This window comes from Rhinolophus ferrumequinum, chromosome 14 (assembly GCF_004115265.2).
Source record: "Rhinolophus ferrumequinum isolate MPI-CBG mRhiFer1 chromosome 14, mRhiFer1_v1.p, whole genome shotgun sequence".
NCBI classification, from domain to species: Eukaryota; Metazoa; Chordata; class Mammalia; order Chiroptera; family Rhinolophidae; genus Rhinolophus; species Rhinolophus ferrumequinum.
Genome location: NC_046297.1, coordinates 16,510,171 through 16,524,674, shown reverse-complemented (window position 1 = coordinate 16,524,674; position 14,504 = coordinate 16,510,171). Strand labels below are relative to the sequence as shown.

The 14,504-nt window shown below is 39.9% G+C and overlaps 1 protein-coding gene across 1 annotated transcript in view; it reads left to right on the top strand.

Moving 5' to 3' along the window:
• Window positions 1-12,156, top strand: part of NKAIN3 (sodium/potassium transporting ATPase interacting 3) — a 536,962-nt gene extending 524,806 nt beyond the window's left edge. Inside the window, exon 6 of the mRNA XM_033126827.1 lies at window positions 8,948-12,156. Within this exon, the coding sequence (XP_032982718.1) occupies window positions 8,948-8,961 (14 nt within the window). The 3' untranslated portion in view covers window positions 8,962-12,156. The remainder of the gene's footprint in view (window positions 1-8,947) is intronic.
• Window positions 12,157-14,504: the final 2,348 nt, after the last annotated feature.

The following is a 14,504-nucleotide window of genomic DNA, read 5'->3' as shown; positions in this document are numbered from 1 at the left end:
ATTTGTCAAAAATATCAAAATGGTTAGTAACCGGGCAGTGGGAAAACTGAGCTCTGTGTAGCAGAACTTCTTTGCATAGAAATAATTAGACCAAGGCAGTTTATCAAAGAAAGACAGCCGTGGAATTTCAGAACTGAGTTCCACAACAAAGGTAGAGACCCCTGATGGCTCAGAAATTTCCATGAGGAAGATGCCCCATGACTGCAATGAAGAAAGACGATGAAAAAAGCTTCTCCCACCACTGCTAGCCTATCTTTTTCTAAGGTTTCCAAATGAGAACTTGAGTTTTCTCTGGTGTCTGGACTTGTCGGAATGCCTTTGCTAGAGGCTAATTTTTCTTCAAAAAAAAAAAAAAAAAGTTACACACTCTGTGGCCACTGCTGATTGTCTGCTATTGCAACTGAGTGCTAGGAAACAGACGAGGCTAACCCCAGGCTAACGCCTGCCCGGTTCAGATCAGAACTGAGTCAGCTCCCGCTGGGCCCTTCACTGCCTGTCCTCGGCTTCCAAGGGCCCAGGCCCAGAGGAAAGCGACCTCTGGTGGTAGGTTGCTGCATAGAGCTGGAGGTGGTCGCGTACATCTGCTCTTTCCTGAGAACAGCTGTTTTGTATCAGTGTCCCTGTAAATTGATGCCAGGCCATTTTGAATTTACAGCGTGTAGATTAAAAACCAGGTAAGAGGACAAATCAGGGTGTGTGTGTGTGTGTGTGTGTGTGTGTGTGTGTGTGTGTGTGTGTGTGTGTGTGTGTGTGACAGAGAGACAGAGAAACAGAGACAGAGAGACAGAGAGAGGGACAGAGAGGGACAGAGAGGGAGAGAGAGGGAGAGAGAGAGGTGAGAATGATGTGCTTTCAAACTGATTTAAAAACCAATAAGGACCACCTTAGTGTTGGAATCATGGGGAAGACAAGCTCGATTTTTGTTGGAGTGCAGAGCTGTGGAGGGCATCTGATATCAGCCTGTGGCTGTTCACAGCCATCTTGCTTTCATAAACGGAAAGACCACCTGAGACTGATTGACACCATCACAGAGGGAAGTAAGCAAAGCCAAGAAGTCAGGAGAGATGAGTCCTGCTGACATCATCGAGCACCCAGTAGTTCTGAATAATTCCGAGTATTATTCACTACACGCTTCTCAAACTGAAGGATGCACAGCCCCAGTCCTGTGCAGGGAGGATGCAAAACAGAGTACCCAATACATCTTTCTGAAGCATCAAGTTTATTACAAGATTTGGAAGAACCAAAAACTTTAATAAGGATGGTCCCCATCCCACAGATATAAAAGAAGAGAAGCGTAGGGGAGGGGAGAAGGGCCCCAGGAAAAACAGTCTGGTCCCTGAAGTGTTACCCAGGTGAGGACCTGCAGGGAGGGTAGTCTTTCCTCTTGTCCCCAGGGGGTTTCAGACCATCCTCCAAGGAGGTGCTTCTGAAGGCCACAGAGATGCCAGGTACCCTCCTGATGTGAATCTCACGCAGAGACACCACAGCAGTATGCATACCTTCATCGTCCACTGGACCAACTCCTCTCGCCCAGGGGTTCTTGCACACACAGTGTGTACTTCTTGCACTGCTGCCACCTGCAGCTGTCTGCGTCCGTCCCTGGGCCGATCTCCCCCACCACTTGGCCGATCCCTAGAGCTCAGCATCTTTGAGTTCAGCGTTTAAAAAGCAGGGAGCCCGGCTTGACCTCCCCGGAGTCTTTGACTGTTAGGCCTGCCTTGGCTGTCCACAATTTAAGTGGGCCATACCCTATTGTTTCCATGTCGTTTTGTGGACAGCCTTAGGCAGAGCTTTCTCCAAAAGTCCAAGAACCTCCTAGCCAACCCCTGATGGCCCTGGCTGGCTGGGCTAGGGGTGGCAGTCCTGGACTCTGGGACAGGTGAAGGACAGGCAGGCTCTTTGGCCTTCTGCCCTGACTCCTGGTCCTGAGGTTGCTGATCTTCCTGGCAGAACCTGTAGAGCTCTGGCTGAACCTCCTGAGTTGGGGAGGGACTCTGGCTATTGAGGTCCGAGGAATGGAAGGGCTTTACGTGGATGACGTGGCACTTCACTTTTTGTTTCTTGCTTCTTAAGCTGAAGTAGGCATGATGCTGTTGTACTTCTCTACTGAGTTCTGGATCTGTTCCCCCTAACTACACTAACTGTCAATACTAACAGTGCTAACTATGCTTACTGACTGTGCTAATAAACAATACTAACTATACTATGCTACCTATATTAACAATACCAACTATACTAACTAACCCTACTAACAATGCTAACGAACAACACTAAAAACACTAACTAAAAAAATAAAGAAAAATGAGAAAATAAACAAAATAATAAAAAAAGAAAAAAATTGAGACTATAAAATAAAAAATGAGAAATAACAGAGCAACAGAAAATGGGGGGGGACACAAAAAAGAATAAAGAAAGAAAAATAGGAAAAGAGAGCAAAGAAAAATAAGAAAAAGGGAAAAAATAACCAAAAATAAGAGTAAAGACAAAAAAATAAGATGGGGTAAAAGAGGAGAAAACAAGCTAAGAGGTCCAAGTCCAACAGGTCACCACAAATCAGCTTCCTGGGCTACAATGGACAAAAACTCAGCCCAGCCAGAGCTTTGTATAGGAGTTGTTTTGTAATTCCATCACAACGGTGTTTTATGAGGTCAGAGCAAGAAACGGGCTAATCACGACTGAGGATAAACCACAGTGGTTTTCTCACTTTTTGGTCTCAAGACCCCTTTACTCTGGGAAAAAAAGGACCCCAAAGAGCTTTTTGTTTATGTGGGATATTAAAGATTGATATTTATTAGAAATTGAAATCTGTAGGATGCTTCAGTGGCCTTTTCACTTGTAATTTGAAAATCTGTAATATTTATCTTTTAAAGATCTTAGTTTCTACCATTAAAATTCTTTTTTCTTAAACTCTAATTGGTTTCAAAAGGGTGCTATAACTTAACTAATATCACAATACTATTAAAAAATGTCCTGTTGCATATAACACATGATAAGTTACATTATTAGCATCTATAAACCTGAGAAGAAGATATCTTTCATTATACAGAGGGTGCCAAAAAAATGTATGCACATTTTAAGAAAGGAAAAAACTGTATTAATTGTAATAATCAATATATACCAATAACAAAAAATGAATACAAGTTACATTTGACTTCTGCAATTACAAGAGGTGCTCAAAGTAGTTACTGACAGTCCAGACACTTCTGATTATGGAGAACTACTGCTTGAGCATAGATAACATCTGTTAAAATGTGTACACATTTTTTTGGCATCCCCGCTATTTTCACTAATAAGATCATGAGCAGATTTCTCATCAAAAATTGAAGAACAGAGTGTAGTGGGTTGATATATTCAAAGTATTGAAAGAGAAAAAAAAATGTAAATCAAAAATCCTGTATCTGTTAAGTGAAATAAGTCAGACAGAGAAAGATAAGTACCATATGATCTCACTTATATGCGGAATCTAAAGAAAAGAATAAGTGAATGAACTAATCAGAAACAGTTTTGGAGACAAAGAGGAAAAACTGAGGGTTGCTAGATGGGCGGGGGGGGGGGGGGGGTAAGGGGGAAGGTGAGGGGATTAGAAAACAATCAGTAACCACAAGATGGCCACAGGGTTTTGAAAATTAATCTGGGGAACGTAATCAATAATGTTGTAAAGTTTTTGTAGGGTATCCGATGGACACGTGTCCCATTTGGGAGACCACCTCAGGGAAGATGTAGATGCCTGATCACTGCACTGTACACCTGAAGCTGAACAATAATGAATGCCAACTATAATATTATATATATATGTATATATATATATGTATGTACACACTTACAAGAGGTGCAGTACAGCATTGGGAGTGGAGACAGTGGAAATGGGATGGCTCGGTGCGATGTCAGAGGGATAGTGGATGGGGGGAGGGGGTCCACAGTGTGAGGGATATACATGATATATCCCTCACGTCTAAGTATTACTTTGTCTTGTGCACCTAAAACTAATAAAAAGAAAAAAAAAATCCTGTATCTGGCAAAACTGTCCTTCAAAAATGAGGGAGAAATTAAGATATTCCCAGATAAACCAAAACTGAGAGAGTTCTTTACCACTGGACCTGTCCTGCATGAAAGGAGTCCTTCAGATTGTAATGGAAGGACACCAAACAGTAACTGACAACCTTATGAAAAAAATATCTCTATTAAATTAAATACATGGACAATTATAAAAACTAGTACTATTGTAACTTTGGTTTATAGCTTCACTTTTTATTTTCTTCTTGATTTAAGAGACTAATGTATTTTAAAACCCAATTGTTAACTATGGGTTTTTTTGGACACACAAGGCGTGACTGTGTGATTTTGTGACTTTAATATATGAAAGAAAGTGAAATCAGAACTATACAAAGTAGAGATTTTATATGTTCTTGAAGTTAAGCTGGTATAAATTCACATAAGAGTATTATAACCTTAGGGTGTTGGTCATGCAGATGATCAAAATATATTTCTCAAATATAAGAAAATAATAAGAAGGAATAAAAACCAATAGCCACCAATGATGTATGAATAACCCACAAGTGGAGGAACCTGCAATCCACAACCTGCATTTACTCCTCACTCCTCCATTTCTTGACCAAGAACCTAAAGACTAATAAAATGATCGCTCTCTCTCTATCCTGTTTTTGTTTGTCTTGCCTGCCTTTCACACTCATATTTATCTATCTGTGCTGTCTGACCCCTGTGACATGCAGAGTAAGGTGTTTATAATCTGCTCATGGACAAGGCTGGCTCACATTTTCCATTACTGAGCGTGGAGTTCTGTTTCCTGAGGGCGTTCATCAGTAGTCTCTGGAAATGGTAGGCACTTATGGAGGCATTAACTCTCCGGGGCTCTCTCCAGAGGGCAGAACACTATAACTATAATGTACTCAGCACCCTCTTAGTTGTCCCAAAGGAGAGGGGTTTCCCCACATGCCGGCCTTACTTAGCACAAAGGGGCAGCACTTAGGGCTCATTGCACTCCCTAGCTTTGGAGCACTTTCCCTTTGTCACTGGTATCAGTAACTTTTTGATCCATTATAGGAAATGATTATACGATTTCAGGGACTATGTAAGAACACACCCTAATGTGTAGCTATTTGACCAAGTAGCAATAAAAGGCCCGTGTTTCTATGGCTGTGCACTTCAGCCTCATCACTATACTTGCAGTCGGTTCAGGCACCACTCTCTTTGCCAGGAAGGAATGATGCCGCTGATAGTGTAGCCGGCTCCATGTAAAAGGGTCTGCCATGACCGATTGTCATTCATCTTTCCTACGCCTCATGGGGACGTGGAGACTTTCTCAGCTGACATGTGACCTCACCCACTGGCCCCAGAACCTTGTGGATCCCGGTTCTCATGCTGTTTTCTGAAGCACATGAAGCCTTTTCCAAAATGCGAAAGCCTGTATCTGGATGGTATTCTCCAAGGAAGCTGTCAATTCCTCTTTCCCAGAATTCTCAGGATTCTCTTCAGTACTTGTCCTTGATGTCAACAGCAAGAAAACAGATATATGTAGTGGTGTGGAGATAAAAAGCACCCGCCCCAAAAAATTAATCAACATAAGTAAAAATAATTTCATTTTGTGGCTTCCAAAGGAAGTATACTCTGATTTTAAAATTAAAGGCAATGAACATAAACTGAATGTTGTGTTAAATGCATATTTTTAAATTTTATATTCCCTTCAAAAAATGTTTATAATCCCCATGTTATGACAGGTTCTGGGAAGAAACAAGACATAAGAAAGAACAGAGAAAAGCACACACACATACACATACCCTAGAAGTGGTATAAAGAGATTTAGAAAAGCAATAGAAAAAGAAAAGAGAGAATGACAGGCTTATCAGGAGACACCCTTTGAAATAAAGCACTATCTAATTTTATTTTACTCTGCCTTGAGGGTAGGTATCCTCAGGTAACTGCTAACCTATCTACAAACATCTGCAAAGAAAAAAGAAAAAAGAAAGAAATGCTCTTAAGGCTCCCCAAACTCCAACTCCTCTATTCAGACTCATTGATCCACTCTAGCATCACTAACAGAGTGACAACTAGACAAGTGTCTCCTGAGGTGGTATAATAAGAAGATGCAGCTATGCAGTAGCTCACCGCAAAGTCAAGCCTGATCTTGGACTGAAATTGTAAAAAGCACAACAATAACAGAATAAGTTAAATCTCACCACAAGGAAGCAATCAGCCAAATCTAGATCATGGGAAATAGTATAGAGCAAATGAAAAAAAAAAAGGTGGGGGCAGGGGAGGAGGTGGGAATGTTTACTGATTAAAAGAGATCTAAGAGACGTATTAGGGAAATACAATGTGTACACCTTGTTTGGATTTTGATTTCAACAAGCCAACCATAATGAGATGTTTTTAGATCCTTGTGAATATGGACTAGATAGTACCTGATATTAAGAAATCGTTGCCTATTTTGAGAGGTATGCTAATGAGTAGGTAAGAAAAGGAAAAGAAATTCTTATCAGTTGAGCAGGGTTTCTCAACCTCAGCACTATTAACTCTGGAACAGATAATTCCTTGTATCAGGAGTTGTCCTGTGCATTTGGGGATATTTAGCCACTTCCTTGGCCTCTACCCGTTAGATGCCAGTAGCACTCCACACATACACCCCGCCAAATGGTGATAACCAATTGGTAAACGTCCCCTGGTTAAGAATCAGAGCTAAAGAATCATATAGGTAGGTTGATAAATAACATGAAACGATGTCTAGGATTTGCTTTTAAACATTCTAACCAAAAAATTTTAAAAAGTTGTGGTGGACAGATGAAACTTGATCAGCATAATTTTTGTTTTACTTGAAGCTGGATGGTGAGAACATGGGATTCCTAATACCATTCTCTTTACTTCGGCGTACATTTCGTATTTAAAAATCAATCTCTTACTAAATCCTAAGGTGGTGTTGCCAATAGACTTTCCTTTCAAGGCTTCCTCTCAAGGTTGCTTCACTGTCTTCTTGGAAAAGTCATCTCAGATGTATTTCCCAGTGCCTAGAGTAACACTCCAGGATTCCTACCTGGCATCGTAGGACTGGACTCAGTCTACTTCACTGCTTTGCCATGCCATGTCGCTAAAGCCCCAAAGCAGAAAATATTAGCTATAAGCAGAGCTGACATTAAAGACAAAAGTAGTGGATACCTAGAAATTCCCCCTCACCCCTGCCAGTACTATCAGTAACAAAGACAAACATCTAGCCCTCCTGCCTCATCACCATTCTAGAATAGATTCACGTGTTGATGAGTAAACTTTGAGACCTCGAATCTCCCTTCTAATGGAGGGTTGTATGACACTACAAAAATTCCACCCTTATAATCTCATCTTTTTATCTTTTAGTTTAAATCCCTACTAAGCTACAGTGGGGTGATAGGGGTAGATATCTGGCTATGTCTTTCAGAATGTAGAGAAATCCAAGAGTAGAGAAATGTGATAGAAAGACAGGGAGAGAGCTGAAGGACTCCACCTCCTGAGGTGTGCTGGAGAGAACAGAAGTTACAGGAAGAGTAAGTACCAAAAAGTGAAACTGGAAAGCTGGAAATGTTTTCAGCTATTTCACATTATGACTAAAATGTCCATTCCACACCAGAGTCATTGAACTGAGTTAATGGGAGAGAATTGCTATGTGGGGGTATAATAGAAGTGTAAAACACAGTCTCTGCTGCTTTGAGGCTTATAATTTAATGGGAGGGAGAAAACTTACATACCTGAGTGACAGACTCAGAGGACAATTAATTGTGAAGCTAAATGCCCTCAGCTCCACATGGGGTACCTCTGATGCTGATGGTATCTGAGTTGCTGTTAGCAGGATGAGAAAGCAGCATGACTGAGGTAGGAGCAGAAGTCTTCACAGAGGAAAAAAGGTTTCAGCTGATCCTCAGTAGGATGTAGAGCTGCTAAGACTTTTCTCATGAGAGAAACAAGAGCAAAAGTATTCAACAAAACTAACCCTCATCTTCCAAAGGCCTAGTATGGAATGAGAATATGCACAGAATCTTTGTCAAACAGGTGAAGACAAGAAGGATTGGAGATGGGAGTGTGTGTGCATTCCAGAGAAATAGAACCAGTAGGTTGTGAATGTGTATCTATATATTGAGAGAGAGAGAGAGAGAGAGAGAGAGAGAGAGAGAGAGAGAGAGAGAGAGATTTAAGGATTTGACTCATGTGCTGTTGTGAAGGCTGCAAGTCTGAAATCTGCAGGAAAAGCCAGCAAACTGGAGACCCAGGGAAGAGCTGATGTTGCGGGCTTGAGTCGGAAGTTCAAATTCTGGAGGCAGAATTCCTTCTTCCTCCGGGGACCTCAGCCATTGCTTCTAAGGCCTTCAACTGATTGAATAAGACCCACACACATTGTGAAGGGTTCTGCTTTGTTCAAAGTCTACTGATTTGAAAGTTCATCTCATCTCAGAAATACCTTCATAGTGACATCTAGACTGGTGTTTCAACAAATATCTTGGTACTATGGTCCAGCCAAGTTGACACATAAAATTTACCATCACAGGATAGGATGTATGTGAAGGTCACAGATCAATAGTTAGGTTGTATGAAAGCCAGACAAGGATGATTCTGAAGATGCTGTGGGAAGATTAAACTAGAGCTGTATCTAGTAGTTTGAGGACATAGTACTCCTCTGTCATCTTTATCCATGGCAACCAAAAGCAATACCTTTACATCACTCCTCAGTTGCTATGCGGTTGGCACTTCTCGCCCAGGAAATCAGTCCTATCCTCTGATGTTTATACCTGTTTGTCATGCCCTAATCTGAGAGGCAGGAAGCCCAGGTTTTTCATTTGTTTGTTGCTACAGTTATATCCACAGACACACCCAAAAGCTATTTCGCATTTCGAAAAGCCTTGATGATTAGAGAGGAAATTTAGTTTTTAATTTTGAAGTTCTTTAAAGCAATTCCTATTTTCTGTTTTAGGTCGAAATAAGTAATGACATTGACTCTGAAATGCGACTGCTGAACTTGACTTAGGAAGCAAAGCACCATTGACAGCTCCTCTCTGCATCGACACATCTCACTTTCTTCCAGAGGATGGACTTCGCCCCCCTGCTTTCCAGAACAGATCACTGTTCTTCGGTCACAATCTATGTATTATTAGCATTGTGTGCTTAGATGAGTTGTAGGTGCTTGGGTGGGTATTTTTTCAGTCATTTTCTTCTTACATGAGTACTTGTAAATTGAAAAAATTGGTTTTTAATTTTTTAACAATATTTAACATGAGGCATGCAAAACGGGGAAAAAATGCTGTGAAAACCTTCTACAGACAATTCTATGAGAAATACTGGTTTGTATTGTTGAGGTGTTAAGTCAGGATCACTGATGGCTACAGTTATCCTCGGCCTAATGGAGTTTGCATTAGCAGACATTACTTGGGGTTACTAGAAAGACATTAGATGCTGTGACAGCTGATAAATGGGTACAAATAATGGATCTGGCTTTCAAACTGAGTATGGATCATTTTTGCAGCATAAGACAAACATGCAGTCTTCCTTTGTTCTCAATGTCCCAAAACCCAGAATACTATGATGGCAACCTAAATTTTCAGATCCTTACAGATATCTTGTTCTTATGTTCTGAAGTGTAGATCATGGGTGTATGTAGAGCTTAGTAGAGCACCTTTCCCCTTTGAAAGGAATGTGGGTATCTCTGAGGTTCATATTTTCTGCTTTTTAATCTCAGTCCTGACACAGGTGTCAGACCTAAACATACAGCATGTGGGCAGGTGGGACAGTAATCGCAACCATCAATCTGTAATCAGGAATGTTGCTCTTAAGGTATTCAAAAGGAGCATTAAAATGTTGTGGAATTCTCTATAAGTACTTCTAAAAAAGATATTTATATTTGTTCTACATCAGCTTTTCTTTCTCCTACCCCATTCCAATAACCAAGAAAGGAATATCGGAAAGATAATTTTCCATGGCCAAAAAGGACTGTCTTGAAAACACATCACAGTTTTTTTTCATTCCTATCTTTCAATTACTATTTCTCATATCAAAATAAGTTTTGCTCACTTTGTATAATAAACATGATGAGACCTCCGATAGGCCACAAAATGTGGTATGTGTGCACCATTTAATCCAGAAGTTGTGGACTTGGCCCATACATCTCTAAGAAGTGAGTCTATAAACCACCTAAAATTGTATGCAAATTTCTGTGTGTATGTAGAGGTTCCTTTTTTTCTTCTTCTTTTTGGAGTCCATATATTTTATGAGACTCTGTTAAGAATCAGAACTTATGCAATGAAGTCTGCCTAGTTCCTCCCAGTTCATGGCAACTGCTGTGAGCTTTCTGGAGGCCTGCTCTACTCACTAGCCTCTGGATTGTGCCGCTCCATTAGCTGTCACCCACTGAATCTCACCACTTTTCGTTCTACTAAATAAACCCAAATTCAAAATGAAAAGGAGTGAGCAGGGACCTGGGAGATGGTCAAATCCAAGCCGTTGTCACACAGTTGAGGGAACTGAAGCGTAGGGGACGTGGGGACTCGTCCAGAGTCCTGCCTACACACAGAGGAGCAAGAACTATGGCCAAAGGAAGGAGAACTTGGAAGGCAAAAGGTGGGGTTTGGGTTCCAGGTCCACATTGTGGCCTTGGGCAGTGTTGGATATCTGAGCCTTGAGTTTCCCTCATCTGTAAAGTGGGGCTATAATTCCTACCTCCCAAGGGAGAGGGGAGGGTTAGATAAAAATGTAAACAAATACTCTCTAAAGTGTGAAGCACTCCATAACTGAAAGAGGCCGTCATTATTGTAAGGTTAGAACAGCAAGTTGGACCCAGTCTGGAGGTCTTGTTTTACACCCAAGTGCTGTGCAAAACCCATGGAAACATCGAACTCCTAAGTTTTCTAAAAAGTAGCTTAAAAAATTGCTGGTGGTTAAGTGATTAGAACTAATGCAGACTACAAATTGCATTTCTTAATTAAAAAATAACTTTTGTATTCAAATTCCAAGACTAATACATATTATTATTATCGAGAAGGCTACTAGAACATCAAAAACCTAGAAATTCAGTCAGAAGAATAATATTAATATTTAAATATCTTAAACTGTCATTTCATTGTCCCCCACACACACAAACAAAACCTAGTGGACGTCTCAGAAAATCATACCATGCTAACTTTTGCTGCTGTTTAACTTCGTGTGTAAACTTGTATGTGTTTCTAAGATGCACTGCAGAGTCGTAGATCTTGTCTACCTTGCAGGTAACAGATTTAAGGAGGAAATCCTTACCTTAGTGATTTTTCTATGGAAAGGCAACAAAGGTAACATGGTATGTGTGTTTTGGTTTTCAAACTTTCTTCATTTAAATGATGTTATATCTGTTTCAATTCCTAACTTCAGGAATCCATAATGATAATTCTGAAGTTCCAGAAAATTTGCCATTCGTCAGAAACAAGTTAGATAGATCTTCGACCTTCTCTCCTTCCCATTTTTCTTCTCCCTATCTCTTCTCTTCCTGGCTACTCTTGAGAGGTTCTGCTTACTTAAGATAAAGGGTGAAGAATTGTGAGGTGACATTCGGCAGTTACCCCTGATCCAGGTGATTCTGATGCAGTATTGTCACATGTTACGGGTGTCGCTCCTTAAGAGTGAAACTTTACAGTTCTTGCGGCTTTTGCTTCTGTTTTGGGGAATCCACTGTGCACCGTGCGTCATGTAGTAGGGCTTTCAACAAAGACACGTTCCCTATATTTACATTCTAGCCAAATCTTGGCTTCTCCTTATGCAAGTGTGTGGTCAGAGGAAAGGAAAATGAACACATCTCTTAGCTTGTACTCATTTACCAGAACCTCACTCAGTATCCTAAGAGATGGTGCAACTCCAGGTTCAAGCGCTCTCCTCAGAGGTGGTCCTGGTAAAGCTAAACAGGACATCCACTGCCTGTGAGCCCCTAGTTCTGACTTGAGTGTAGAAGGGAAAAGTTAAAACCAATGTTTTTTCCTTGAACCTCCTTGGCATTGTGTGTTGTAAACCTTGGCCAACTCTGCCCTAAGTTGTGTCTTCCTTCTTGTGATGGCGACTTATCCTTTCCTAAGTGTCTCCTGCTGACATTGTGTGGAGCCACAGGCAGCTAGGATGCTTTCCAGTTTCCCTTCTATTTATTTCAGCTTCCAGTCATATTTCAAAGCAGCAAAAGTTAAGCAGGGGAGTTACAGGGGTGGGGGATTAGAGAATTCCCAGGGGACAAAACATCTTGGGGTATGGAACAGTCTATATTAGAGAAATCGCAACCACCTCTTTTAGGAAAAGCTGTAAGTTAGTACGTTCCCAAGTATCGTAACCTTCCACCTGCCGTATAATGTGGGGTATGTGTCCCTGAAATGAAAGCATATGTTCCTACCACTCCAAATTGGAGAGGCTGCTGGCTCACTTGTTTTGAAGATAACTTGACATTTTGGCTTAGCAAAATATTGACTTCTTCCTTTTTTCCTTTAGAAAAACAAGCTCTGCTATTTTCTATAGACCTAAATAAGGGAGGCAGCTAGCATCAAGAGACTGGATCTAATAAAATATAGCAAGGCTGCCATCTGTCTCACTTCATGAATGGGACAGTCATGATTGAGAAGAATTTGTCTTCATTAGAACCAGCTAAAATGTACCTTGAAAAGCTGAGGAAAACCATCATGACTCTGCTAAATTGAGAAGCAAATAAAAACAAAAATTGCTCTTTTCAGTCCTTGCAAATTAGAAAAGAATCTTGCCAAAAATAAACACGTCTTCATTTTAAACTGAATTTAAAATTTTATAGTATCCCAAAATGCGGACTCCCTGTGAAATGAATATTCTGCCTAATTATTTCTTAAAGCAAACACTCACTTATCATTTCTGACTTACTTTAGTATGTAACTAGAACTTTTACAGTGGATTAGAATTCAAATGTTCCAGCTTGACATTTTAGTTGCTTTCAAGGGATAACTGAATTAAGTAGGACAAAATACAAATAATTGATGTCTTTAATCTTAGAAACCATATATACATATGTCCTTCCCATAAGTCATCTATAACATGTACTGGATAGAAGTTCTGTGGAAGTGTCTACAAACCCTGTTTAAATATTCATGATCAATAGGCCCAAAACTTAAGGGTGTTATGCCTAGAAGTAGAATTGAAACAGGAAATAACTGCTTGTGTAACTGCATAGTGTGCAATACAGAAAGGGAGCAGATCTATTTTAAACATTAGAAGAATGTATTTATTAAAAGGATTTCTCCAAAAAACAGAATTCTCAAAAAATTCACAATTCATGGGTAGCATCTCTCTTTTCAACCTGAAAAGCGTAATTTCTTTATTAAGAGCTAGGAAAAAAGTGCCATTTCTAGTAGATGGATAAAGCTTCTTAAATATTGATATTTGCAGAAAAAAATGGTATCAGGTGAAAAATAAATCATCTTCTCTGGACTTGAAAGTGTATAAAGGGCAAGAATCATGTTAAATGCTAAATATTTTTTTAAATGAACTATTCAAAAAATCCCAAATATGCTATGGTTTGAAGTTGAGGCATAAATTAAGTTTAAAAAAAAAGAAAAAGAAATAGTATAGGAAGGAAAGAATGGAGGGAAGAAAGGAGAAAAGTAAGAGAAAGAAAGGGAGGAGGGAGAGAGGAAGGAAGGAAGAATTCCAAAGTTGAAAGTCTACATAATTTAGGTTCGGACACATCAATTCTGAACTCAGAGTTATTGTTCTTATTTCTTTGACTAAAAACATTGAACCATTTTCCCATTTAGGGAAGCTTTTTCTTTCCTCTCTGGTGTTAAGTTTTTTAAAACAGTTTGAAGAAACCAATGATCTATTTAGTTATTCTCATGAAACTGGCTTTGCATAGACAACCTTGTTAGTTTATATCAGTTAGGATTAGGTTTACCTACAAGTGACAAAAAAAGAAAACTGACAGTGACTTAAATAAAATAGAGATCTATATCTCTTCATATTTGACATTCTGGAGCTAGTCAGCAAAGAGCTGGACTTGGGTCCTAGAGAGAGGACCCTGGCTCCTCTCTATTATTGCTTCATTATGTGTCCTGCCATTCTCAGGATCATAATGACTCAAGATGGCTGCCAGAGTTCCAGCCATTGCTTTTGTAATCCAGCCAAAAAGGAGGCAAGGGGACAAAGAAGGATGCTTCTTTCATTTAAGGTCATATCTCAGTATATGACCATGCTACTTCTGCTTACATCCCATTAGCCAAAACTTGGTCCACCCCAAATTTAGCTGCATGGAAAGCTGAGCATTGTAGTCTTTATTCCTGGTGACCTTGAGCCCATCTGAAAATTAGAGGCTTCATTTCTTAGTAAGAAAAGGAAATGTACATTGAAAAATACTTAGCAGTCTGCGCCAAAATTCAAACCAGTTGGCATAAGTTTTGGAATAATGTTTTCATTTACCTTAATTATAATACAATACAGAAAAAAATACATATGTTCAATACTGTGAGGAATTCATCATAGACTCTGTGAAATATGAATTTCTACCTCAT